The 25,316-nt window shown below is 42.6% G+C and overlaps 2 protein-coding genes across 3 annotated transcripts in view; both read left to right on the top strand.

Moving 5' to 3' along the window:
- The window catches only part of abca3b (ATP-binding cassette, sub-family A (ABC1), member 3b), a 28,513-nt gene extending 10,848 nt beyond the window's left edge, over positions 1 to 17,665 (top strand). The window contains exons 8-31 of the mRNA XM_053442994.1: positions 443 to 563; positions 2,723 to 2,896; positions 3,042 to 3,223; positions 4,506 to 4,652; positions 4,823 to 4,952; positions 5,045 to 5,199; positions 5,741 to 5,896; positions 5,989 to 6,199; positions 6,540 to 6,690; positions 7,056 to 7,154; positions 8,500 to 8,698; positions 8,798 to 9,104; positions 9,193 to 9,466; positions 9,905 to 10,109; positions 10,261 to 10,480; positions 11,455 to 11,613; positions 11,745 to 11,917; positions 12,828 to 12,962; positions 13,088 to 13,282; positions 13,374 to 13,561; positions 13,652 to 13,822; positions 14,188 to 14,384; positions 14,521 to 14,594; positions 15,368 to 17,665. Of these exons, the coding sequence (XP_053298969.1) occupies positions 443 to 563; positions 2,723 to 2,896; positions 3,042 to 3,223; positions 4,506 to 4,652; positions 4,823 to 4,952; positions 5,045 to 5,199; positions 5,741 to 5,896; positions 5,989 to 6,199; positions 6,540 to 6,690; positions 7,056 to 7,154; positions 8,500 to 8,698; positions 8,798 to 9,104; positions 9,193 to 9,466; positions 9,905 to 10,109; positions 10,261 to 10,480; positions 11,455 to 11,613; positions 11,745 to 11,917; positions 12,828 to 12,962; positions 13,088 to 13,282; positions 13,374 to 13,561; positions 13,652 to 13,822; positions 14,188 to 14,384; positions 14,521 to 14,594; positions 15,368 to 15,499 (4,155 nt within the window). The 3' untranslated portion in view covers positions 15,500 to 17,665. The remainder of the gene's footprint in view (positions 1 to 442; positions 564 to 2,722; positions 2,897 to 3,041; positions 3,224 to 4,505; positions 4,653 to 4,822; positions 4,953 to 5,044; positions 5,200 to 5,740; positions 5,897 to 5,988; positions 6,200 to 6,539; positions 6,691 to 7,055; positions 7,155 to 8,499; positions 8,699 to 8,797; positions 9,105 to 9,192; positions 9,467 to 9,904; positions 10,110 to 10,260; positions 10,481 to 11,454; positions 11,614 to 11,744; positions 11,918 to 12,827; positions 12,963 to 13,087; positions 13,283 to 13,373; positions 13,562 to 13,651; positions 13,823 to 14,187; positions 14,385 to 14,520; positions 14,595 to 15,367) is intronic.
- Positions 17,666 to 19,397: 1,732 nt separating this feature from the next.
- Positions 19,398 to 25,294, top strand: LOC128458230 (cytochrome P450 2K1). Of its 2 annotated transcripts, none has more exons than XM_053442998.1 (9): positions 19,398 to 19,753; positions 21,914 to 22,076; positions 22,172 to 22,321; positions 22,408 to 22,568; positions 23,264 to 23,443; positions 23,548 to 23,689; positions 24,081 to 24,265; positions 24,387 to 24,528; positions 24,615 to 25,294. In XM_053442998.1, the coding sequence occupies exons 1-9, from the start codon at positions 19,544 to 19,546 to the stop codon at positions 24,800 to 24,802; spliced, it is 1,521 nt and encodes a 506-aa protein (XP_053298973.1). In that variant the 5' UTR covers positions 19,398 to 19,543; the 3' UTR covers positions 24,803 to 25,294. The 2 variants fall into 2 exon arrangements, with proteins under 2 accessions (XP_053298973.1, XP_053298974.1); XM_053442999.1 differs by lacking the exon at positions 19,398 to 19,753 and adding an exon at positions 19,802 to 21,065.
- The last annotated feature ends 22 nt before the right edge of the window (positions 25,295 to 25,316 follow it).

The raw sequence follows: 25,316 nt of genomic DNA, 5'->3' as shown, positions 1-25,316 counted from the left end.
TCCAACATGTAATGCCATTGCCACATATTTAAGCAAAGGAATAGGAACTGCAATCAAATGTCACTATTCAAGGATTTTTGGAGGCTGATATTAGGGAGTAAAAATTCCTATTAGGGTGATTCCTTCAAAGTCCTTATGACATTGAAATGTAATCAGCGTTTTTTTTTTTTTTTACAAGATATACACGATAGTTTACATTTGAACCATGAACGGTTGCACAAAACTAATAAAAATGTTTGTTGTAAACATAAATGCACTTCTTTTCTGCATTGTTTATTCTGTTAAAAGTTGATATTGCCGTATGTTGGCAAAGATGAATTAACATGTCTCTCAAATGGAAATATCGGCTTCAGTACAGTTGAACAGTAACTTGATGTCTTGGTTCAGAGGCAGTTAACATGTGAGCGCTAACTGAGCGCTGGATCTGAATGTGTCGTTTCAGGTGAGCCCTAACGGCGCAGTGCTGAGCTACAGTGACCCCACGCTGGTCTTTGTCTTCCTGCTCACATTCACTGTGGCCACCATCAACTTCAGCTTCATGATCAGTGCCTTCTTCTCACGAGGTGTGTGTTTCTGTGTCCGCCCGCACTTTCCTCACGTCTTTGTGTTTTGCACTGCATGTGTCGTCAAATGCCTTTTTCCTTCCACTGTTAAACTTCAGGAGCAGCAGGCTGAAATGTTCTGTGCGTGCAACAGTGCGTGGTCTCTCAGATGTAGGTCAAAGTGTTTGTTTTCAGCTTTTCTCTGATCCAAAGCATAAAAGCAGCAACAAAAGGCTCTTGAGCTACAAAAACAAAACTCCTACACATAGTTATAAGGTAAGTATTGTTATTAACCCTCTGGAGTTAAATCAGGTTGAAGTTTCTTGTTTGTTTTTGGGTCCAAAGTCTTGATAAACTATGTCAAAGCAAAAAAATGTTTGTCTAGCGATATAGGCAATTTGGTGCTGAAAAAAGATACCGAACAGAGGAAAGGGTGTTTTTAATGAGACATAGTATCAACATAAAGACACAAATTTAATAACGGCCGAAATAGCCCAAGACTCCTCAGGGTTAATTACATAATGTCCCTCTATGTTTGGGTATATATTTGATCAATGTTAGCCAATCCAGGCAGCACATTAAGTAAGGTGCCATGTCTTGGTGAAGAGAAATGCATTGTTAACAAGTTATTTGAAGTCCTTAGTGGTTTCCACCTCCGTCTCAGTGTTATCACAATTCCTCTCCTTCTTTGTGCATTTTACTCTTCCAGAGCTTCTCGTTCAAAACTGCAACACCCACTTCCAAAGCGGCTCGGGTTGCACTTGCTTGCTAGTCTCTTGCAAAACAGCCAAGGGCTTATTTGGCAACAGCAAGTACGATTACGTACAATCGTGATTGGTTATGATTAAGCTTTAAAAGCCTTTTGGTCTGTAGGGGCAGAGCAGAAGAGAAAAGCTAAAGTTTTACAATGAGGTGTTTAATTTCTCTCTCCATTAATTCTAAGGTAGTTGTTTCCTGTTGTGCCCAGGCTGTTTTCCTTTATTGCTTGGACAGAATGTGGCTTAGTCCCACTAGTGTCATTTTTATGATTGGGCGCTGGCGACAGACATGGCCAGAGGCATTATGGGTGCTGGTCCTTTTGTCCCACTGTTGTGAACATAATGTTTCAGGAATGTTGGGAGAATTTCTTGGTATAAAGGTTCACTTGGGCTCAATGATAAACTGATTTGACTTTCGTAGTCACAGGTCAAGGTCACTGTGACCTCACAAAACGTTCTTTGCCACATTAATACAAACAACTACAGAATGCTGTGAAGAAATTCCTTCAAATTTGGCACAAATATTCACTTTGCCTAAAGGAGCTTTTGGTATATTTTTGCATAATTCAGGAATTCATATAAAATAATAAAATAAAAATATACTTACTACCTTTTTATTTATACCATCTTACTCTCTTTACCACATATAAAAAAAAATTGTCTATTTAGACATGGGTATAAAATTAAACTTGACTTCCTTTCTTTTTCCTTCTGCTACTTTTAGCCTGATTAATTGTCCAACTGTAAATCACTGAATCAGTACCGTTTAACTGAGTGGACTAAAGAAGCAAAATAATCCATTTAATAATGTTCTTTTCTCTGTGACACCTCAAATAAATATGAAGCGGCTAAAACACAAAGATCGTTGCTTTTGAAGCCTGACTCAGTTTTTCTTATAAATGATGATGGAAGAGGAAAGTAGGGCTATTACAGAAAATAGGCCAAACCAACTGAAAGGACCCTTAAGTGCCTTCAGTGGACTATTTCTTTCTGGCTGTGTTGGTGTGTGCAGCTGTCTGACATATCTCCCACCATACCCTACTCTTTAGAAACAGATAATGGCTCTTGATCAATGGTCCAGAAAGGCTAAAAATGTCACGTTGTCTGCCACAAGTACCTCCATCATGCTGCACAGAAATGGAAGTAGAAACACCTTTCAAAATCTCTCCTTCTTCCCGTCCACCACACTCGCCCTTTTCCTGAATTTCTCCCCCATCCTTCCTTTGTCCTCTCAGCAGCTCTCACAAAATCCGTCTGTCACTCAGAAAAATCGATTTTACAGCAAAATATATATTTTCTCACATATAAATGTATCTCTCTCAGCTCTACAAATCCATGTGTGGTGCTCATCTTCTTCATGCTTCATCTGTATGTGTGACAGCAAACATTATCCAGTGTTTCTTTCTTTTTGTGTCTCTTTAGCCAACGTGGCAGCAGCAGCGGGCGGCTTCATCTATTTTCTGAGCTACTTGCCTTATTTGTTCCTGTGGCCACGCTACGACTTACTGAGCCATGCCCAGAAGGTGTCAGCCTGCCTTATCTCCAACGTGGCCATGTCCATGGGTGCTCAGCTCATTGGAATATTCGAAGGCAAAGGTGAGACTTTCTCTCGTGTTTAATACAAATGAATAAAAGATGTTAAACTGCAGCCTGTAAATATGGAGCGATTCTTTGTTCCTCTAAGTCTTTTTAAAAACAGAGTTATCTTTAAGGTTAATCTTGTCTTTGTCGTCCTCCACAGGCACAGGAATCCAGTGGTCTAACCTGTTTGACTCTGTCACGGTGGACGACGACTTCTCCATGGCCCAGGTTATGGCCTTGCTGCTGTTCGACTCTGTGCTTTATGGGCTGGTAGCCTGGTACGTGGAAGCAGTTTTTCCTGGGGAGTATGGAGTGCCTCTACCATCCTACTTCTTTGTACTGGTAGGCTGTGCACTAAGCCGCTCACGCATGCATGCACACACATACATTAACTGAGGATGTAACCAAATACAGATGCATTAGTGTAAGAATGGAAAGATAATGCAATAAAAACAGATATGGATTCTACAAATAATTGCAAGCAGAAGGTCCTTGAACCACATTGCGTTGGTCCCAGTGTCCCAGTGGCTTTCGTCTTCACAGCAGAGTCACTTCACTGATTCAAACATGAGAAGTAAAATTGAGAAGTGCAACAAAAAAGAAGGATGTCGTGTGCGATAAAATAAATTCACCTTAATCACCTTTCCCATTTAATTTATTAGTTAAACTTGTGAGTTTGGATAGTTTGTATTTAACTAGGAATTTACTCACATTTAATGGGTTTGGTCAAGAGATGCAGTTGAAAAGTTGTTCACCTTTGGCATCCCAGGATTTTATTTCTTTTCGGCTCAGAGACTTTGTTATCAAATGATGAATTTATTTTTCCAAATCTAACAGAAGAAATTTAGATTTGTATCATTCTTTTTCCCCCTTTATTAATGAAACCTGCTCGATTCAGCTCCTATGACAGCATCAGGTAGTTGTAAGGTCAAGGCTGATGTCTCCCGTTTAGTCTGCCGTAGTTTAAAGGAATTCCTGCGGTCAGTGAAAGAAACGGTCGGTGATGTAATGACATCGCAGGGGATTGAAAGCGAGAGGTCGCAGCTTATCGGCCAGAGGTAATCGTTGGCATCAGCCAAGAACAATCACAGGAAGTGTCAGAGTCTTTTCAGCCAACACAAATGTTTATCTTTATAAGAACTGTGGACAATCACAAAAATGGCGTGCCTTTTACACATGCACAAAAATAAACACTTTCTACCCTATTTCCCAGGATTCAGGAATTAAAGAGACTGCGAGCAGGGTGTGGATAAGATTGTGACGCACTTTACTGGGGGTCCATTGTGTGTTTGTGGGCGTGAGAAGCTGTTTCTACAGCTTCGAAAGTGGAGGATTAGCTTTTAGGAAGTGCATCAGGTAGGGAGGTTCAGTCCGGAAACAGTCCCATGTAGCGTGGAGTGTATGTCTAGTGCTTTTATGACTGGTCTAGTTTCTCTGGCCCCTTTGTAGCATCCTGTCATAACCTTGCTTCATTCATATTGTGAGAAATATGCAGTGTGCAAAATAAAATGCACAGATATGTTGGAAATATACGCTGATATTATGATACCATTTTTAACTAAAACCTTTATTCTATCCCTCATCTTTCCTCTGCCTCAATTACTCTCAATTTCCACATCGGCAGCCTTCCTACTGGTGCAGCAGCCCTCGCATGGCTCTCGTGAACGAGAAAGAGGAAGAGGAGGATGCAGAAAAGGCTCTGAAAGGAGAGTTTATAGAGGAGGAACCAGCTGGATTAGTCTCTGGGATCAAGATCAAACACCTTGTTAAGGTGAGCAGCAAAAAAGAACACTGTGGCCCAGAGGGTCAGCATGACCCCTTGCTTAGAGTGGTGCAGGTGGCATAGACGGTCGTAACAAAAATCAATTGCAGCAATTAGACGGTACCTTTATTTCCACTTAGGATGTGCATATAAAGGTTTTGGGTTTGTTCTCTCGATAGGAATACAAAGTGGGCAACAAGACGCGTACAGCGGTGCGGGATCTGACGCTGAACATGTTTGAAGGACAGATCTCGGTGCTGCTGGGACACAATGGTGCTGGGAAGACGACAACGCTGTCCATGCTGACAGGTGAGCAGGATATAGAAAAAAGCAATTCTCACACAGATAAGAATAGATGTCACCTACTCGATATTAACCCGTACTTATGCTTGTGTTTGCAGGTCTTTTTCCTCCCACCAGTGGCAGGGCCTACATCAACGGTTACGATATCTGTCAGGATATGTCCCTGATCCGCCGCAGTTTGGGACTCTGTCCCCAGCACGACGTACTGTTTGATAACCTCACAGTCAGTGAGCACCTGCTTTTCTTCGCACAGGTACTCGCACAATCCCCCTTGTATACATGAAACTACTACACAAACCTGCACACCTACTATACAGTTACAATGGGGTTCATATTCTGAGACCACTTTATTAGACGTTTGTGTCACTATACATTCTCTCAGCTAAATCCTTTGTTGTTCCACACATCATTTCCAAATTATACATTTATTTCATGTTTTTTTTTATAGAGACAAAACTCAATTATTATAATTGGCTAAAGCCCCCCCCCCCACCACTCTTAAAAGGAAAAGCTGTACAGAGGATGGATGGATGAATGAGTATTGTAATATTATTTCCATAACTGTTATTGTAGCCGCAGCAGTTTTACTTTACCAAGAGATTCAACTTAGCATTAATTTTCCACATTAGTTTCATTAAGAGCATTTTTTTTCTGTGACTTCCATCTTGGCGTCCTTCCACAGTGGATTATTCTATCAGCGTATTGTAACTTTTCAGTTCTTCTAAATACTAAACTTTCCCATTGTTAGAGCCTGGTAAATGCTGGTGGTTTACTCTATTTGTTCTTGTATCTAGTTGAAAGGCTACTCCAAAGAAAAGATTCCAGATGAGGTGGACAGAATCCTCCGTGTCCTGAACCTTGAGGACAAGCGGCACGCTCGCTCCAAGACCCTCTCTGGTGGCATGAAGAGAAAACTCTCTATTGGCATTGCCCTCATTGGAGACTCCAAGGTCATAAGAATTTAACAAGCATTATTCAGCGTCATTCATTTTGTCATATCTCTCCACCTCAATCAACTCCTCTTATCTTTACCCATCTCTAGGTTGTGATGTTAGATGAGCCCACATCGGGTATGGACCCCTCAGCTCGACGTGCCACCTGGGACCTCCTGCAAGGGGAGAAACGGGGTCGCACCATTCTGCTCACCACGCACTTCATGGACGAGGCTGACCTGCTCGGTGACCGAATCATCATCATGGCAGGAGGAGAGCTGCAGTGCTGCGGGTCACCGCTCTTCCTTAAGAACAAATATGGTAAGTGGAGGGTTACGTCGAAATGTCTGCGGACCATGTCCTTCTCAGAGTTGATTGATTTTAGGAATGGTTGTTAAAAGATAGCTGTCCCTTTTTATAGGAGCTCACAGGAATTATAAAAATATATAAATTCTTGTGAACACAATATCAATCACTGGACAAACATTCAGTTGGACTCAAGGATGACTTGATTAGATTCTGGTGGTCATGGTCATGGTGACCTAACGTGTATTATCAGATGTCATTCTTGCTCATGAGATTTGAAAATCTAGTTATGAAGTGGAAACACGTGATCGCCATGACTTATTACAGCGGCTTATTCCTTTCTTCTGCTCACCAGGTGCTGGCTACCACATGGTGATAGTAAAGGATGCTCTTTGTAACGTGTCCGAGATCACCCGCCTTGTCCACATGTATGTTCCAAACGCCACGCTGGAGAGCAGCGCCGGAGCCGAGCTCTCTTACATTCTGCCCAAAGAAAGCACCAGCAGGTGAGTCAGACTGGTCTTTGTTCCTCTGTTGAATACTCACAAAAACACAGTGGAAGAGTGAAGTGGCCTAATGGTTCAAACGAGCACCAACCAGAAATCACCTCGGCTGAACCAGATGACTAAAGGATAATGACTCTGGCTTCTGTGAAGGGAGCACTTGAGAATGTCCAAGAATGAATCAGGAAATTTATAAAATGTATTTCCCACCTCAGAGTGGCTTTTCTCTTTCTCTCTCTTTCTTCTCTTGGGTATTTTATTATGATATGATTATTCAATGAATTTTGGCAGCTTTAGATTCATCAATAGCTTTGCTGAGTGACAACCTTTATTTTCCCGGATTTACTCTTTTGTGAATGACTCCTCAGGTTCGAGCTGCTGTTCGCTGAGCTGGAGATGAACAGAGAGGAACTGGGCATCGCCAGCTACGGAGCCTCTGTCACCACCATGGAAGAAGTTTTCCTCAGGTAGGAGAAATGGCACATGGGAGGTCAGGGTGATAATTTTCTTTTATCAGTAGAATCTGACTCTGGGAGTAACTCTCCTACTGCCTGGCAAAGCAATATCAACCATGGACTGATCCGAAATCTGCTATTTAATCAGCTGTTTCTCTCAGTAGACTTGAGAGAGATGGTGGTAGAGCTTTAACTGTCATGGCTCCTGTGGGATAACCGTCCTTTGTCAATCAGTCACGCTATATCTCAGTGTTGTCTTTATAAAGATTATTATTATTATTATTATTGCAGTTTACAAGGTGAAACATCTAATAGAATATTATAGAGAAGGACAAAACATTTTGTGCAGTTAAACCCTCCGGAGTCTCTCAATTTTAATAAAGTTGCCCTGACTTTCAATGCATCTATTTTTGGAACATTTAAACTGTTTCTATGCCAGATTCATTAAATCCCTTTTCCCCTTTTGTACACAAAACCACATCAACTGAACCTTAGTGTAAAATGGAACAATTTGCAGGTCTCAGTTTACACATCTCAGTTCCAGCTGCCTGCTGCTTAATGAGCATTTATTTCTGCTTCCCCATTGACTCGACATGCGTATCTGTGGCAACGAGCGCATCCGCTGCAGCCGGCTGACTCTGTACACCGCTTCACTTGCACGAGTGTATGGCATCGCAACAGGCCTCATTATTTACGGATCACACTGAGAGGCTATCGCTGTGTTTTGGTCGTCTAAGCTACACAGCAATCATCAAACATGACACACAGAGAAAGCTGCTGTTTCAACTTTTTCTCGTTTAGCTCCCTTCTCGAGTTCAGTACATTGCAGCCGAGAACGTGACTTGTCTTTCAGATGGTAGCATTTCCACCATTTAAAATGGCTTTATTGTTCCAAAACCTCTAATGAAATATGATGTTGTAGAGCTCAGTTTATTCATATTTAGTTTTTTCATTCCTTAAAATTATGGATGTGTAGATGTTTGCAACTAGGCTCACAAAGGCACAGTGAATCTGGCAGGATGAGCCTGTCTAATATAGTTGGATTGGCCTTAGATGGGATTGTTTTAATGATCACTTAATTATAAGGGCTGGAAATAGTTTTATTTGAAAGCAGCCCTGGTTTGCTATTCTTCTTTTACTAAAAAATAAACAGAGGGAATGGATTTGCACAGCGAGTGTTTCTCGTTAAACAAAAGAAAATAAATACAAATAAATCAATCTTTATTCATGTGTATATACATATACAGTTTTTCTAGTCAGTTGCTATCAAAACTGCAGACTTCATATTCAATTCACCCTTTAATGCTGTTTTCTGTTTGTCAGTGCATAATCGCAGCTTTTTTCTTTATGTGCTCAGAGTGGGAAAGCTTGTAGATTCCAGTTTGGACATCCAGGCTATCCAGCTGCCCGCCCTTCAGTACCAACATGAGAGACGGTCCAATGACTGGACCACAGACGACGCCAGCAGCATCAGCGGCATGACCGATGTCACCGACTTCACAGACAGCGGCACTCTCATCTCAGAGGACTGCTCCAACATCAAGCTCAACACGGGGGTGAGATAAAGAGAAACCAAATGCTTTTTTTAATCTTTTTTTTAATATCGTTCACATGGCTCACATTTCGCTTTCCCTTTTCCCCCCCCCCGTCGCCAGGTGAGACTCCACCTGCAACAGTTCTATGCCATGTTCCTGAAGAGGGCGCTGTACAGCTGGAGAAACTGGAAGGTGATGGTGGCTCAGTTCCTGGTTCCTTTGGTCTTCACTGTCGTGGCCTTAGTGGTGGCACGCACTTTCCCCAGTCACCAGAACGCCCCTCAGCTGAGGCTGGCACTCAGCCGCTACGGTCCCACCAGGGTCCCTTTGGCTCTGCCGCTCGGGGCGAGTCCACTGGCTTCTGCTCTGGCAAACGCATACACTTCACAGCTCCCCGCCCAGCTCGGCCAACTCGTCAACATCACTGGTGAGCCGAGCGAGACCGAGACATGGCTCGTCTGCTCGGTTGAGTGTTTACTGACCACATGTCCTCTTTTCTGTTCCGCTCCCTTCAGACTTCACTGATTACATCCTGACCCAGGCAGGGGAGGAGGGAGGCAGCTTTAATGAGCGCTGTGTGGTGGGTGCAGCCTTCCGTGGCCGCAGCAGCCAGTTTACCGAGGCCACGGCCTACTTCAACAACGAGGGCTACCACACACCTGCCACGGCTCTCATGATGGTGGACAACGCTCTGTTCAAACTTATAGCAGGGCCAAACGCCTCCATAGAAATGGGAAATTACCCCATGCCACGCAACCTGTCGGAGGTCGCCCAGGGCCGGCTGACAGAGTGAGTACAGGGGCCTGGTGAACAATTAGCCTGCTATTGAAACTATTGTCCCCACCAGGTAGGGTACCATTTGATCTGTTGGACGTGGTTTCTCGCAGGAGGAGGTTAATGAGTGTTAATGGTCGCCTGCCAAGAGTTTCAGCCATTGTTGCATTTGAAAGTCATGGATTTATATTACGCCCTCTGAGCCATGACATTTCTTTAGCGTAGACTGTACTCCACGGGGACTTGCTCTCGTCGAGTGGCGTGTCGGGCTAACCTTGTATGCATTAACTAGGTGTGGGGAGAAAAGAGCAAGGAGACAGATTTTCAACACATCATTGTCCATATGGCCGGACAAGGTTATATTCCCTACATGAATGTGATTCTGTTAATCATCAGCCACCTCCATCTTTCTTCTCTATCCTAACCGTCTGTCTTTTTCCTTCCTCCTGTAAGGGGTAAGACGGGCTTTGCCATCGCCATCAACCTGATGTACGGCATGGCCTCCCTCTCCAGCACCTTCGCCCTGCTGCTCGTCACGGAGTCCGCTATTAAGTCCAAGCACGTGCAGCAGGTCAGCGGCGTCTACCTGTCCAACTTCTGGTTTTCGGCGCTGCTCTGGGACCTGTTCAACTACCTGCTGCCCTGTCTCCTCATGTTGGTGAGTTTTGACATCTGATGACGTGCGGGTATTAGTATACTGAGACTGACTGGTTGGAGATTGGCCAGATTTGTCCCGCTTAAAAATACAGTCTGCATAGAACTGATGCTTGAATTGTCCTCGCTCGTGTCTCGACTTGTTTTGTCTTCAGGTGGTATTCCGGGCGTTTGGAGTCAAGGCCTTCGTAGAGGACAACCACCTGGTGGATGTGTTGCTGTTGCTGTTGCTCTACGGCTGGGGCGTGGTGCCTCTTATGTACCTACTCAGCTTTTTCTTCTCCTCTGCGGCCACCGCCTACACTCGCCTGACCATCTTCAACGTGATCTCTGGCACCGCCACCTTCCTGGCTGTCAACATCATGGCCATCCCAGGTGAGAGGAGACCCTGCTTTCCATCCTGGGTTGACATTGACAAAGTGTCTCAGTGCCTTAGTGGGCAAAATGTCACCTTCCAGATAGCTGTTAATCAGATCGAGTGCCAGTAAAAAATAAACTCCTGATTATTCGGTAGCTTGTCCAAATATATTTTCAGGTGCTGCCAGTTATTCTTTTCTTCTATCTGTCACTCACAGGTTCACTCAAACTCACGAATTGGTCTGAATGATTTTCTCTGGCTCGTACCATACCTCAGACTCTCTACTCGCGCTCCTGCCTGAGCGGTGATAACAGTCATTGTTAACAGCGTCAGAGATTATTTGGCCCAATGTCCTTTTCTGCAGTGAAAACAGTGCGAGACACTTTCGAGTCGTTAACAGAAATTTATTTCCTCTGTGACACATTAGATGAGCTCTTAAAAACACATATAAATAAACTAAGCTAACTAAGCAATGCTTTAGGATGACTAACTCAGAAGGTGCCGAAAGATGCACTATAAACAAACATGCTAGCCTTGCATGTAAAGACAAATCATAATCTATAATCACTATATTCCATAATCAATACTCTGTAGGTCGCGCCGCTAATGTTGTGAATGTTAACATTTATGGCCCTCAACTTAAATAGGACCCTTACTTTTTCAAATGTATTTTCCATTATAAATCGACTGCTTATACTCAGGATGGATTTAAGGGTTGGGAAAGTAGGTTTTTTTATTTGCTAATTCGACTCGAGTTGAAAGGGGAAACAACACGGTTTCCCTCCTCTAATACAACCTGCTGTTTATGTGGATATGAAGCCAGTGAGGGATCATGTTCTCGAGGCCTGTGTGGAGAGAAGTCGAGTTTTTGAAATGACATTGAGGAGACATCTGACTCCACAGGTTAAAAAAATTGGAAATATAAGGGAAAAAAATAGGTAAGAAAAGAAAAGATTCCTGATCATTGCTCCATCATGATTTCTTCCGCCAGAGTTGAAACTGCAGCACCTGTCACACCTGCTGGATAAGGTGTTCCTGATCTTCCCAAACTACTGCCTCGGAATGTCCTTCAGCCAGTTCTACCAGAACTACGAATTCCTCACTTTTTGTACGTCCAGCTTTGTTAGCGAGGCGATCTGCAAACACTACAGTAAGGACAATGAGGATTTTTCCTCAGATAATAAAAAAAAATCTGATGTATTACCAAAAAAAGGTCTTTTGCATAGATTCTGCATGATTGTGCTCGTAATCAAATTGACTTGACGTTTCCTCTGGTTTTAGACGTCACATACCAGACAAACTACTTCTCCATGTCGGAGCCTGGTGTGGGACGCTTCCTCGTGGCCTTTTCGATTCAGGGAGTGGTCTTCTTCATTCTGCTGTTTACCATCGAGCTGCAGTTTGTCCGCACACTCTGGAGAATCCTCACCTCCCTGTGCAGACGACACAAACAGGTAGACGAGTCGCGGGAGCACAGCACAGTGTTTGTGTGTGTTTGATTATTCCTCTGATGAAACTGGAAGGTTTTAACAAGCAGCCTGCACAGTGATGGATTTCTCCTGGGATATTAGGTGATTACATTCAGACTGAGCAGAGCAAAATCCCTGGAGACAACTGGAGTAGTGATTGTAGAGCCACATAGTAAATAGGGTCTGGTCATGCAGATATAATAAAACGTTTTAAAGAAATAGACATTTTAAATCATATTAGAAACTTTAAATCATAATAGGCTGAATTCCAGGTCATAAGGTTGACCATTTAATAACACAGACCCCCCTTGTTTTTTAATTGAACTAATTGGGGCTAATCTCCTACATGAGTCTGCTAGAGCATATTTATACTGTATGTACTGTTGTCCCTTGTTACCTCGTCAAAGGAGTTCCTGTTTCCCCCCGTGTTTGTTTGTTAGTTAGGAGTATTGAAAATGTACTTGTTGGAAGGATGTGATTTGGGTCAGGAAAGAAGCCACTGAATTTTGGTGTGGATCCAGATCTTTGTCATTGTGAGGCAGGTTTTTTATAAAAACATTTTAATAGATTCTCTGTGAATAATTAATGGCTCTTTATGAAGAAAAGAAAAATATATTTATGAGTGTGTTCAATTGGGTGATCCTGTAATTACAAATCCAGATCTAGTGAATTTAAATGTGGTTTAGAAGGGAGACTGTTGGAGGAGGTGTGTTCTCTGAGTGGCTGTCTAGTTAAAGATTGCAAGATGTGGGGACATATGCTGACAAAAGATGTGGACCATCGTCTGAAAGCGCCTTTTCTTGTAAGACGGATGTTTACAGGAAAATGTCTTATTTGTTTTTTATTTTTCACGGTACATTTTCATTTGACTTATGTGTGCGTGTTTGTGCCTCAGTTACCTCTAATAGAGGACGCAGCGCTCCTTCCAGAGGACAGAGACGTGGCCGATGAGAGGAAGAGGGTCCTGGAGTGCCAGCCGATAATAGAGTCTATGGTCGGCAGCCCCCTTGTTCTGCATGAGCTCAGCAAGGTACGAAGCACAGAAGGTTTTTTCCTTTCGAAACTCAGAGATGAAGTGCGTCAGTGTTGAAACCGGCTTTACTCTGGATGCAAGTGACTGTGAGATGTGACACAGTGGTTATCTCTTCCTCTCAGGTGTACAGCAGTGGGGAAAATCTTCTGGCTGTGGACCGGATGTCTCTAGCTGTTGGAAAAGGCGAATGTTTTGGCCTCCTGGGCTTCAATGGAGCAGGGAAGACCACGACCTTTAAGATGCTGACGGGTGATGAGAGCGTTACCTCCGGGGACGCTTACATTGATGGATACAGCATTTTGAGGGACATTAAAAAGGTATGAGCAGAGGAGTTTACTTTCACTCGGTCGAAAGTGTTGCTTTCAAAGTGCAGATATTTGAAAGTGCACTTTTATCTCTGGATTGCAGGTGCAGCAGCGCATCGGTTACTGTCCCCAGTTTGACGCTGTGTTGGACCACATGACAGGAAGGGAAACCCTGAATATGTATGCCAGGCTCAGAGGAATACCAGAGAAGTATGTGTCCGGCTGTGTGGAGAACGTCCTGAGGTCCCTGCTGCTGGAGCCTCACGCTGATAAACTGGTCCGCAGCTACAGGTGAGTCATCTATGCCACACGGTACACCTGTTATCCTGGATAAGGCTTCATGCTGTGTGTTTAAAATATCCTCTCACCATCAACATGCAGTGGCGGTAACAAGCGGAAGCTGAGTGCGGCCATGGCTCTGATTGGTGGGCCTCCGGTCATCTTCCTGGACGAGCCCTCGACTGGGATGGACCCTGTGGCCAGGAGGCTGCTGTGGGATTCTGTGACACGCACACGAGAGTCTGGCAAGGCCATAGTCATCACTTCTCATAGGTGAGATTTAGATTGTGTTGTATTTGGTTCAGGAGTGGTAGAACGTAACAACTCCTGGTTACCCTGGTGCTGTATTTAAGTGAACAAATGTTGGTTCTTGCATTATACTTATCTTATTTTATATTCTTATTTTCTGCATTTAGTCAGCAATGATTACTTCAGTAGGTACTTCCATAAAACCTCTGCAATTGTTGACTAGACTAGACTTTTGTGTAATTAAGTATTTTTACAATATGATTATTTAAGCTAAGTTAAATATTTACTTTTGTTTAAAACATGTTCCACCCCCCCGATTACCAGTTTAACAGAGTTATACTGCTACATCCTCATATATGAAACTCAAACAACCACTGTCCCCTCACCAGTATGGAGGAGTGCGAGGCCCTGTGCACCAGGCTGGCGGTGATGGTCAACGGCCAGATGAAATGTCTCGGGAGTCCCCAACACCTGAAGAGCAAGTTTGGCAGTGGCTACACTCTGCTGGCTAAAGTGCACGTGGAGGCTGATCTAGAGGACAGTGATCTGCATCTGTTCAAAGAATTCATTGAAAGCACCTTTCCAGGTCAGAGACGCAGAGTAACACTTAGAATGATAATCATAAGAATAACATTTATAACTTGTGTTTTAGGGATTTTGATATTGTTTCTGCACTCCATCAATCATGGTTAATGTCTAAACATGTGTGTTTCCTCCCACAGGAAGTCAACTAAAGGATGAACACCAGGGGATGGTGCACTACCACCTGACTGACAAAACACTAACCTGGGCCCAGGTACTGTCACAGAGCTGCATGTTTATTTTTATTCAACAAAGTAAAAAAAAAAATCCATCCCTGCACTTGTGCTACGTTTGATCACCCTCTAGTGGACAAACTAATTTACTGCAACTTTCAGTTACCTCAGCTATGACAGTATCAGCAAAACTCTATTCATCCAGAAGGTCTCCATCTCATTCCTATTTGATCACCTCTGTAGGTTTTTGTCTTGTTGAGCTGAGATTTTTAAAACTAACACAAACAATATAAATCTGTAATTGACCAGTGTTGCATGATGGGTAAATTGACACACTTATAACACTTTTACACTGGCAGGTAGACACAGGTTGAGTCCACTAGAGCAGTTTGCCTCTCTCTCTTTTCTTGTTCTCTCGATTCTTCACGCTCAACGTCCGGAATGCGGCGCTCACTCACCTCTCGCCATATTAGCCTGTTTACCCGGGTATCACGTTTCCATCTCTGCCAATCAGAGCCGGAGCCGATTCAAACCCTTGTCTACTGCATTGTCATTCGATCTGGGAGTTAATTGCCAGTAATCTCTATTAGTGGGTGTTAGTGGGATTATTTTACCAGTGGAGGAGGGGCTTTACACTAATTGCATGTTCACATTACCAGTTGCATTCTCCAAAATGAGACGTGCATGGACAAAGATCTACATAATTTTATTTTCATTGTTTGTTTCATTGTGAGTTGGTGGGTAACCCAGGAGATATGTTCACATCCCACTTTCCCACGTTCACTCTCCCTCCATGTCCTCTGCTCCCCCTCAGGTGTTTGGCACTTTGGAGGCAGCCAAAGAGAAATACCGCATTGAAGATTACTGCGTGAGCCAGATATCCCTGGAGCAGGTGTTCCTCAGCTTTGCCCAGTTCCAGCACTGCATAGAGAGCGGGAAGAAGTAGGTGGAAGAGGAGTCTGTCCATCCATCGTCCATTTTAACCTGTGTGAATGTATGTGTGTGTGTGTGTGTGTGTGTGTAGATGACTTACAGTTACACAGCAGTTGTGTATACTGCTGGAGCAGAGAAGGATTTAATCTCCTGCTCCATTTTAATATGACCAACAACACATACACACATCTAGACACACACACACACACACACATACTGGGCCAGTCCCTAATCGTCACCTTCATCATTTCTACTACTGTATCTTGTCGATGTGTGTTTGCTGGCTCATTCATGCCGTCGTTAATGTTGTTGTGCGATGAGAAGGTAGGAAATGGGAATTTTGTTTATTCCACGTGATGAACTCTGATGCACCTTTTTAGTGAGGTCAAAGGTCATTGACACCACTCATTAGATACGACCACTAATCTTAATTATGTGTGACAGGGTGTGTGTGTGTGAGTGAGTGTGTGTGTACAGCTTGTCTTCTTGTTATTTATGATTTTTATTTCATGATTTTATTTCAGAGACTTTGCGCGTTTTGGTGATCGTGAGTCACCACGGGAGAGTGAACCACTCTTATTTGATACGTTTATGAAAATGTAACACACCATTACGCCTTATCTAACTAATGAGGGTTTGTGTAATTATATTGCTCAATATAAAACAATGTAAATAATGTGGCGTGTTCATGGTACTAAAACCAGTTCGTCATTCAAAACAGAGAACAACTGTTGCTCTTTTAAAGAAAGATTTCTTTGGGGGCTCATTAACGGATGCATGCATAAAATACGACATACAGAGCGCATGATGATGATGATGATGATGATGAAGAACACTGGAAGACCGTCCTTTCTGCAGAGGAATACATTCAGTCCAGTCTGAGAACATATAATATGCCTCTTTTATGCACCAATGATTCTGCTTTTCGCTGCCAAACAAGTTACAGCATTAGTTTATGTCTCGGCCATGATAAATTACCCAGAAGCTATTTAGAGAGAATCCCTGTATGACGCAGGCGATGATGCTGCCGCCAACGCCGTCTCAGTAAAACAGGAGGATTGACCTCAAGATGTGATCGATTTGGACCAACGAGAGCAAGACTGCAAAGACCTGTGAGGCGTTTTTGAACGTTTATTTCTTTTTTTCCCCTATGCATTTCATATGGTACACCTCTTTGTATGTGTATGTATGTATATATGTATACATACACATGTGAAATACACTTTGTGTGTAAATTAGTGGGTTTGTGTGTGAGGAAGCGAGAGAAGGACAACTCATTATTTCCAGATGAAAGTAAACCAGTGCTACGATATGAGAACCGAGAGATTGTCCCTGTGCAGTGGACGAGCTTTACTGCTGTGTCACATTTAGCGTGCAGCTGCTTCTTTTAGGAAATGCAATAAAAAGGCTGAACAGTTGTATGGATGGTGAAGGTGAACAAAGTCCCCTGCACACAAACCGATGCCTTGTCCCTGAGGGAGAATAATCAGCGCAGTGTTTGTTTCTCTTTTGTCGAGCTCAGAATGTGCCCCCCCCCCCCCCGTCACATGTCTGTACTTTAAAGAGCCTGTAAACACATCACGTGTGTTCTATTCCATAGGATTGTTAGGATTTCCTCACACGTAACAATGAGGAACACATCATCGTTATTGTGGTTTTTATTTCCTGCTTACCATGCCGTGTTTAAGACCAATCAGATGAGCTGAGACTCGTGAGCAGATTCCTTCTCTTGAAGACAAATCGACCAGAAGTGAGACGAATGTATTTCCGCGTCACACTCGCGGTTCATCAGACTTGTTACCAGTTTTCTGCACTTTCTTCATGTCACTGTCCGATGTGTGTAGAAACAAAAGAAGTAGAGATTGACATTCCATTGGTCCCTAAAAGGTTTGAACCTCTTCGTGTTTTACTTTTGTTCTGTTTGTTTGTGTGTATCTGCACAATGCATTGTCTCTTTACACTGTACGACTTGAATCAACTGCAACGTCCGATACGTAGATACACAAACATGGGAACGTTTGTGCTGCTGATACTGAAAGAATTGGGTGCTGAAGCACTGTCATTTAAAAGGGGAATTTACATCTGTGTAATGTACTGTACTATGGAACTGACCTAGTCAACTGTATTTGTGTCGCAATTCTTTTTAAATTAAATAATGCTCTATGCACATGGAAGCAAACATCTGAGTCAGGTCCTGTTTTTCCACCAGCGCAGACTTTACACTTTTCTGAATCTGTTTCCTGCACACACGCCACCAGAGAACAGAGATGTCTGGTTCAACTCCAAGAAAATCCTATTGTTTATTTCTCTTTTTGTTGTATTGACACGTGTGGATCATTGTCAAACATGTACTGCACCTTTTTTAAACTGACTCATTTATATCAAATTAAGTTTATCAGTAAAATGTACAACAGTTGATGACACTTGACCATCAACAGCAGAATAAGCTTGACACACTTAAGGACTTGTAGAACATATCTGTGAAGATTCTCAGTTATCTAAGTCACGGTATCTGAAGGAGTTGTTCATTTGTACCCAAACACCCACAGAGGTTAAATACCTGAAACCTCCCGCGGCCTCTTGGAGGAGGAGCGAAACGACTTTCTGAAAATTCTCCAGCCACAAACCCACCACCCGGAACTAGTTCTCTGCTGCTGTCACTCATGAACTTGTAGAAACACATGCTCGCACGCCCCCACTCACACACTCCAACTTAACTAGCTTTGTTTCAAATAGATGTCAGGCTCAACTCTGACACAATAAATATTGTCATATTTCCATTTTTCTAATTATTCTTCTATAAAACTAAAAATGTTTGGCTCAATGTCAAATATATTCTGCAACTTTTGTCAAATGGAGTTTATTATTGAATTAAGCCATTGATGCCATCTTTCTGTGTTCTAAACAGTGAAGGTCCAGTGTGTAAGGTTCAGGTGAAAGTGATCTATCCACAGAAAGCGAATATAAAATAGAATGGGCCCTTTATATTTAAATACTTTATGTTTTCATCAGGAGCGGGTCCTCTCTATGGAGGCCACCATGTTTGTTACGGTCCTTCAAACTGGACAAACTAAATACTTTTTGAGTTTTTATGACAACTGAAGGCTGCCCCCGGTTCTCTGTCATGTTTGGAAGGGGAGGGGGTGAGGTGAGGGGTGTTCAGCTGCAACAGGCAAGCCAGAAAGAATGTGGCCCAAGCTTTGGCCCAGCAGGTCAATTTGAATATTGGACATTCCTCAGAGATTACTGCACATAAAGTCTTCACTGTACATGAACACTGCTGAAGTTGGAAAAGGGAAAATGCTCACTTCTTTCTCCTCAAAATTTGAAGCGCATTTGTTCTATATCCAGTTTCTCTTTGTTTTCTTTTTTAACGTCATCAGGCCTTAAAACGTGATTTAAAACAAACTTTCTGAGAATTTATATAACGTATATGGTTGAAATCACAGCTTGTCAACAACCTGCGGTGAAAAAGGTTTATTTTTTATTACAGACATCAGACCTGTCACAAGCACAATCAATAAAGAATAAAAATTGAGTGAACATCCTCCAATTATAACAACAAACATATTTCATTAAATCAAATATAAGCAGCTCAGCGACCTAAATAACACCAGCAAAATAAAAGTGACAAAATTTAAGAAATTGAGATTTTTTTTAGATTAATGCAAAATAAGGGGATAACTGGATCCTCCATGAAAATAGTAGTTTCAATATTATATGGAAACATGTTTAAGTCATGCTGCTGTTGTTGTTGTTTTTTTGTTGCTTTTGTTATAGTTGTTGTTGCTGCGGTTGTGTTTTTTGCTGTTGTTTTTGTTGTTGCTGTTGTTTTTGTTGTTGTTTAACAGAGGATGCACGTTTCCGGTGCGCCAGGGGAGAATGCGCGTTCATGTCACAGGTGACGTCAGGCAGAGGCTCATCACAGAAGTGAGAGGAGAAGGAGGAGGAGGTGGACACACGACGGCTCACACTATATTTCAAGTTCCTGAGCAGAGATCAGCGTTGACACTTCACTCACGGAGGAGAGAACAACAGCAGGACATCGACTGAACCAATGGCTGTTGTGGAGGACTTGTTTTTCTCCCTCGTCTCCAGCCCCACCGCTCTGCTGGCCGCTGCTGTTGTGCTCCTCGTCCTCTGCCTCGTCTCCAGCCGCCACAGCCCGGGAGAAGCGGGGACGGGTCCCCCGGGGCCGAGGCCTCTGCCCCTGCTCGGCAACGTGTTGCAGCTGGATCTCAAGAGACCTTACAGGACCCTGTGTGAGGTGAGACTAGGGTTGCCAACGCTCTGAAAAATAAATAAGGGACACCTCATTGCCTTCACCCTTCCTGGCGTGCTTAACTTTTTTATCCTAAATTGATTTAGATGCATATTTGTGAGAGACATGAACACATGAGAAACAAATTATTATCCAGCACTTCCCTTTAATAATAAACAAAATTAACTGAATAAAGTACGAATCTTTCTTAAACAGAAACCTGTCTTGCTTAACTTAAAACTGTATACATTAATATAAAACAATAGGTAGAAAGCAGAACATCCATCCGGAAATAGTGCATATTTTTAGTGGAATAACAAAAGTGCAAACAGAACGTGGTGGGGTGACTCAGCCCACCATGGGCAACAGTGTTTGCTTTTTCCCATTCCTCCTGGTATTTTTGCATCCTTTTCTGATTTTCTCGGAGGAGTACGAGTATAGCTGCTCGAAGCTGTACCGCCCCGTAAACAAGTGTTCCAGTTTAACTGGCGGGCATGGCTTCTGGCGACATTCCAGATGTTGAGGCTGTTTTTTAAGAGCCGGTGGCAGATTCGTCATTTTCACAAAGCGCCTGTGTGTGAAGTGCGGTGATCTACTGAAGGTCTTGCTGAAATAAAAATCCTACAAAAACCCTTCACGAGTTCATGTGTCCGTGTCAGCATCACGTTGAGACCGCAATATACATTTAAATGGTAAAAAAAAAAATAGTAAAAAATCCTTGATCGGGATTCGAAACAACAAGCTAAACACTATAAGCTTCTAGCCTGATGACGATATCACTACGCCACCGAGTCGCTGAAATGTACACCGCGCGTTAGATAAATGTCTCGTTCTTTGCTTTGTCAGATGTATATCACCAGATGTGCTTTAAGGTAACGCCCATGTCATCTGGTGATAGTCCGAACACAGAATAAACGCTTTAAACGTAATACCAGGCTTTACAAATCTGACGCTCCTCTTCATAGGAGACACAGGGAGCATTGAAGAACACACACGCGTCACCAGCTCCACTCGAAGTGCTTTTGTTTGTCGCTGGTGATCATTACAACGCGCACACACCAAACAACAGGTACATGTAAACATCCCTCACATCAACAAGGCGGAAGCTCGAGCGGTGTTTTCATGAGTTAAGTTGGTGAACGTGCTTCTAATGGACGTGTGGAGCTACACGTGTCCTCCTGTGGCTGCTGGTTAAAGTCAGCGGACGGGATTTTAAAAGATGTTCTCGTTGTTGTCGATGATCAGGTTCTGTCATCGGAGAATGAAAACAAGCCAAACGCTCATCACAGAACGGGTGTGTTGGTTTGTCGTAGCTTCTGTAAGTCAAGTGTTGTTTATCTGTGTGAAATCAACAGATGATCTGTCCGAAGTGTGTCGAGTGTGTTGTCAACATGACACATGTGTGACGAGGCTAAATATAAATGTGAAAAAATCCCACCACGGGAATCGATCTGCTGTGGTCCACATAAAAATAAACGTAGTGACAATGGCACTGTCCACTGTACCACTGATCAGAGTGATAAATAGATTCACCTGTATGCTTTTATCACTGTGAAGCCTGTGCACAACTTAACATGAGTTGTTGTTTCAGGGAACACGCCCAGGTTAACTTGTGACAGTCAAAATGTAACCGTAAACTCAGAGTTATCGGTCACACGTCACACATTTGGACACCGCTGCGCCCGTGTGCTTAGCACACGCACGACATCATGAAAAACGGCTGTATCCTGCACTCATACAAAGCAGAAGCCACAAGCTGTAAATTTGAAAGTATAAATATAATGAAACACCTTAATTTTTAATACCTTATTTGATATAAATAATTCGTCATTCAAGAAGGGAAATACACAGCTTCTTCTAACCATATTGGAATCAGTATTGTAGACAAACAAATCATTTACAAAAAACAACAACACGCAGACAGAAGAGACAGTGGTGACAGTTATAAAATAACACACTCAGGGATAAACTATCACAACACAATACCAAGTCTTAGTACAGTCAAAATTCTTCTCAAAGACAGCTAGGGGTGCCACATAGTGTTGTTGATAATATATAAGGCAAAGAGCTCCATACACAGGTCATCTCATTATTCAGGCAACATCCACACGCTACAGTTTGTCGACCGACACAGGTCATCTATGTGGGACTTTTGTGTTATTTCAGCTTTCAGAGAAATATGGCTCAGTGTTCACTGTTTACTTTGGACCTGATAAAGTGGTGGTGCTGGCTGGATACAAGGCGGTCAAGGAGGCTCTGGTCAGCTTCTCAGAGGAGTTTGGAGACCGATACATCTACCCCATGTTTTATGAAATGAATCAAGGTCATGGTAAGGTCAACACTTTATTATTTCTTTTCCTCATAGGCACAAAAGCAAAATCCGTGGAAATTCTGGATGACCGTGTGTGTGATTTGATTTAAAAGGGATCATTTTTGCAAACGGAGAGTCGTGGAAGGAAATGAGGCGTTTCGCCCTCTCCACCCTGAGAGACTTCGGGATGGGCAAAAGAGTAATTGAGGATAAAATCGTGGAGGAGTGCCAGTTCCTGATCCAGATGTTCGAGGAGCACAAAGGTATTGAGTTAATGTGAGAACCTGACAAAATGTTCTGATGTGCCAAAACAACAAATGTAACGTATTTTACTTCCTGTCTCCGGTAGGGAAACCTTTTGATACAGCAAATCCATTAAATTATGCCACGTCCAACATCATCTCCTCCATCGTGTACGGGAGCAGATTTGAATACAACGACCCTCGGTTTCAAAACCTGGTGAGAAGATCGAATGAAAGCATTCGATACAGCGGCGCCGCTTCAATCCAGGTAAAGCTCATGTTTTTTTTTTTTTATTAGTTCTGATTAAAGGGGATGTGTTCGTCAGCAGTGATGACAGATGTGATCTTGTTTGTATGTTGACACATCAGGACGTGACTAAAAAGGAGAATCACCTCAAATGATGGAGGATACAAATAACTTGCAGCATTTGTTTACAGTTGCTTTGGGAATTTTTGAAGTTGAAGTGTTGAAAAGTAAAATATTTATGTACTACAGTTAATAAGCTCTCTTTATTTGTATCATCCCTGCCAATGACGTCCGTTCACAGGATTATGCAAAAACACAAAGACTGATTTTATTGAAACTTGTTACAAGGACAATTTATAGGCCAAGAAGGAACCCCCTTAAAATTGGGTGCAGAACAATTTTTTCCACTTCCCCTAAAATTGTGATTTTTGTTTTTTGTTTTTTTGACCACTTTCACAGGGAGGGATTCATAAAAGAGAAATACAGGCATATTTATTTGCTTAATGTCTATGTGTGTTTTATATTTGGTGTAGCTTGATTGAATTTAAAGGGAACTATTGGGCCTTGGTGTATGTGCTATGCTGACTTCCATTCTATTTCTTTCATGAGCTTTAACACTTCATGTGGCCGATGCTCAGTGTGTTTAACAAACATCAACAGATTTGTTGAGAACTGTCTGAAATCATCTCTGTTGTCTTTTTACTGTTGTGCCACAGATTTACAACATGTTTCCCAGGTTGTTGGGTTGGATAAGAACCCGGCAGCTCATATTACAAAATCTCCACTCGAGCATCAGGGATGTGAGAGACTTAATCAAGCAACTGAGAGAGACGCTGAACCCGAACTCCTGCAGGGGGTTAGTGGACTGTTTTATGGTTCGGACACAGAAAGAACAGGTGGGATGCCATTTTCAAAAATAGTTCATGTTTTTTATTAGATACAGAATAAGATTGTGGCCCACGAATATTTTATAATGGTCTGTGACTTTTCTTTCTCTCAGGACTCTTGTGTTACGGACACTCACTACAATGACTTAAACTTAATTTTTACGATAACAAACTTGTTTGCTGCTGGAACCGACACCACTGCAAGTACACTCAGATGGGGTTTGCTGTTTATGGCCAAACATCCCCATTTACAAGGTAAGATGAAGTATGTATGTTTTAACCTGTGGGTGCCTTGAAAAGCCTTTTGGTTTTATTTGTGTAGAAGCTGTCTGAAGACATTAACCTCTCATTTGAATTGTTTCTTAAGAGTGAATATTAATCTGTGGTTGCTAGATTTTTATACCAATTAAAAGAAATATCTTCTTCATGAGACAATAAAGGACAGGGAAAAACACTAGAAGCCGAATATGTGAGCACTTCAAACATGCTTTGATATTACTCATCTCGTGACGCCAGACCAGGGGCAGAAGGAGTTGAGTCGGGTGATAGGAAACAGTCCGGTCTAGATAAATGACCGGATCAAAAACAGGATTAAAGTAGCGTCCCACATTTGTCAAGTTTTTATATCAGTTTCATGTGCATCCAGACAAAGTCCAGGAGGAGCTGAGCAGGGTGATCGGAGGCCGTCAGGTTCGGGTGGAGGACAGGAAGAACCTGCCGTACACGGACGCCGTCGTCCATGAGACGCAGAGACTGGCCAACATTGTCCCCATGTCCATTCCTCACAAAACCAGCCGAGACGTCACCTTCCAGGGCTTCTTTATCAAAGAGGTCAGTAACTCACATTCAGGTCAATACATATACATTTGTGTTTGCTGGGTCTTCCACCTCTGAACACTGGGAAATGCCTTCATTCTCAGGCTTTACGTGCTTTTTCCCCGTTTCATGACAGGGGACTATTGTGTTTCCTCTTCTATCTTCTGTCCTGGCTGATGAGAGCGAATGGGAGACCCCACACACTTTCAACCCGTCCCACTTCCTGGACAGCGAGGGTAAATTCATCAAGAGAGACGCCTTCATGCCCTTCTCTGCAGGTACAGCAGCTTCGTCACACGTTTTTATTTTCCTTTATAGATCAGATCTAATATACACTTGAACACACATGTTTTTTTGCAACCAGGCCGCAGAGTGTGTCCCGGAGAGAGTCTGGCAAAGATGGAGCTCTTCATCTTCTTCGCCTCCCTCCTTCAGTGCTTTCGCTTCACTCCTCCACCCGGAGTGGAGGAGGATGAACTGGATCTGACACCGGCTGTGGGCTTCACCCTCAGCCCTTTACCTCATGAGCTGTGTGCGGCTCGTCGCCAGTGAGGGAGACGGCCAGAGCACTGGATTAAAACAGCCTTTGCCATTTGAATAAATAGTTTTTCTTCTATTTTTCATGCTGTCCAAATCCTCGAGATCAAGAGCTGTGAACAAAGTCAGATCTGCATCAGGATACAGAACTGATCTGAGAGGATGATGAACAAATTAAAGATGGGAACGCAGATTAACCTGTTCTTTTTTATATATATATTGATAGAAACTTGATGTATTAGGACTTTTATAGTAAGAGAAGACGAGAGGGTATTCCTGCGTTTCAGCATGTGGGGATTTCTTTTTACAAACTGATTTACTTTTCTTTTGTACAATTAGTCAGAGATGATTTCCCAACAAATTGTTGATATCAGTGTCTATTGTGTTTATTTTAGCGCCTACGTCTTTATTTCTACTGGATAATATAAAGTGAAATTACAATACAATGTTCAAAATGTTTTGATGTTAGCAAATAAATAAATAAATAATTATTTCATAAAGGGGAAATTTAGTTTAAGCTGCTTTTAAA

The sequence above is a fragment of the Pleuronectes platessa genome, chromosome 16 (assembly GCF_947347685.1).
Source record: "Pleuronectes platessa chromosome 16, fPlePla1.1, whole genome shotgun sequence".
Classification (NCBI taxonomy): domain Eukaryota; kingdom Metazoa; phylum Chordata; class Actinopteri; order Pleuronectiformes; family Pleuronectidae; genus Pleuronectes; species Pleuronectes platessa.
This window is presented reverse-complemented; position numbering and strand designations above follow the sequence as displayed.

What these genes read in the sequence shown, in the direction of transcription:
- LOC128458230 (XM_053442998.1), top strand. Translation starts at nt 19,544, where the DNA reads ATGGCTGTTGTGGAGGACTTGTTTTTCTCCCTCGTCTCCAGCCCCACC. An exon ending in GATGTTCGAGGAGCACAAAG is followed by an intron (nt 22,322 to 22,407) that starts GTATTGAGTTAA and finishes TGTCTCCGGTAG; the next exon opens with GGAAACCTTTTGATACAGCA. An exon ending in TTCGGACACAGAAAGAACAG is followed by an intron (nt 23,444 to 23,547) that starts GTGGGATGCCAT and finishes TCTTTCTCTCAG; the next exon opens with GACTCTTGTGTTACGGACAC.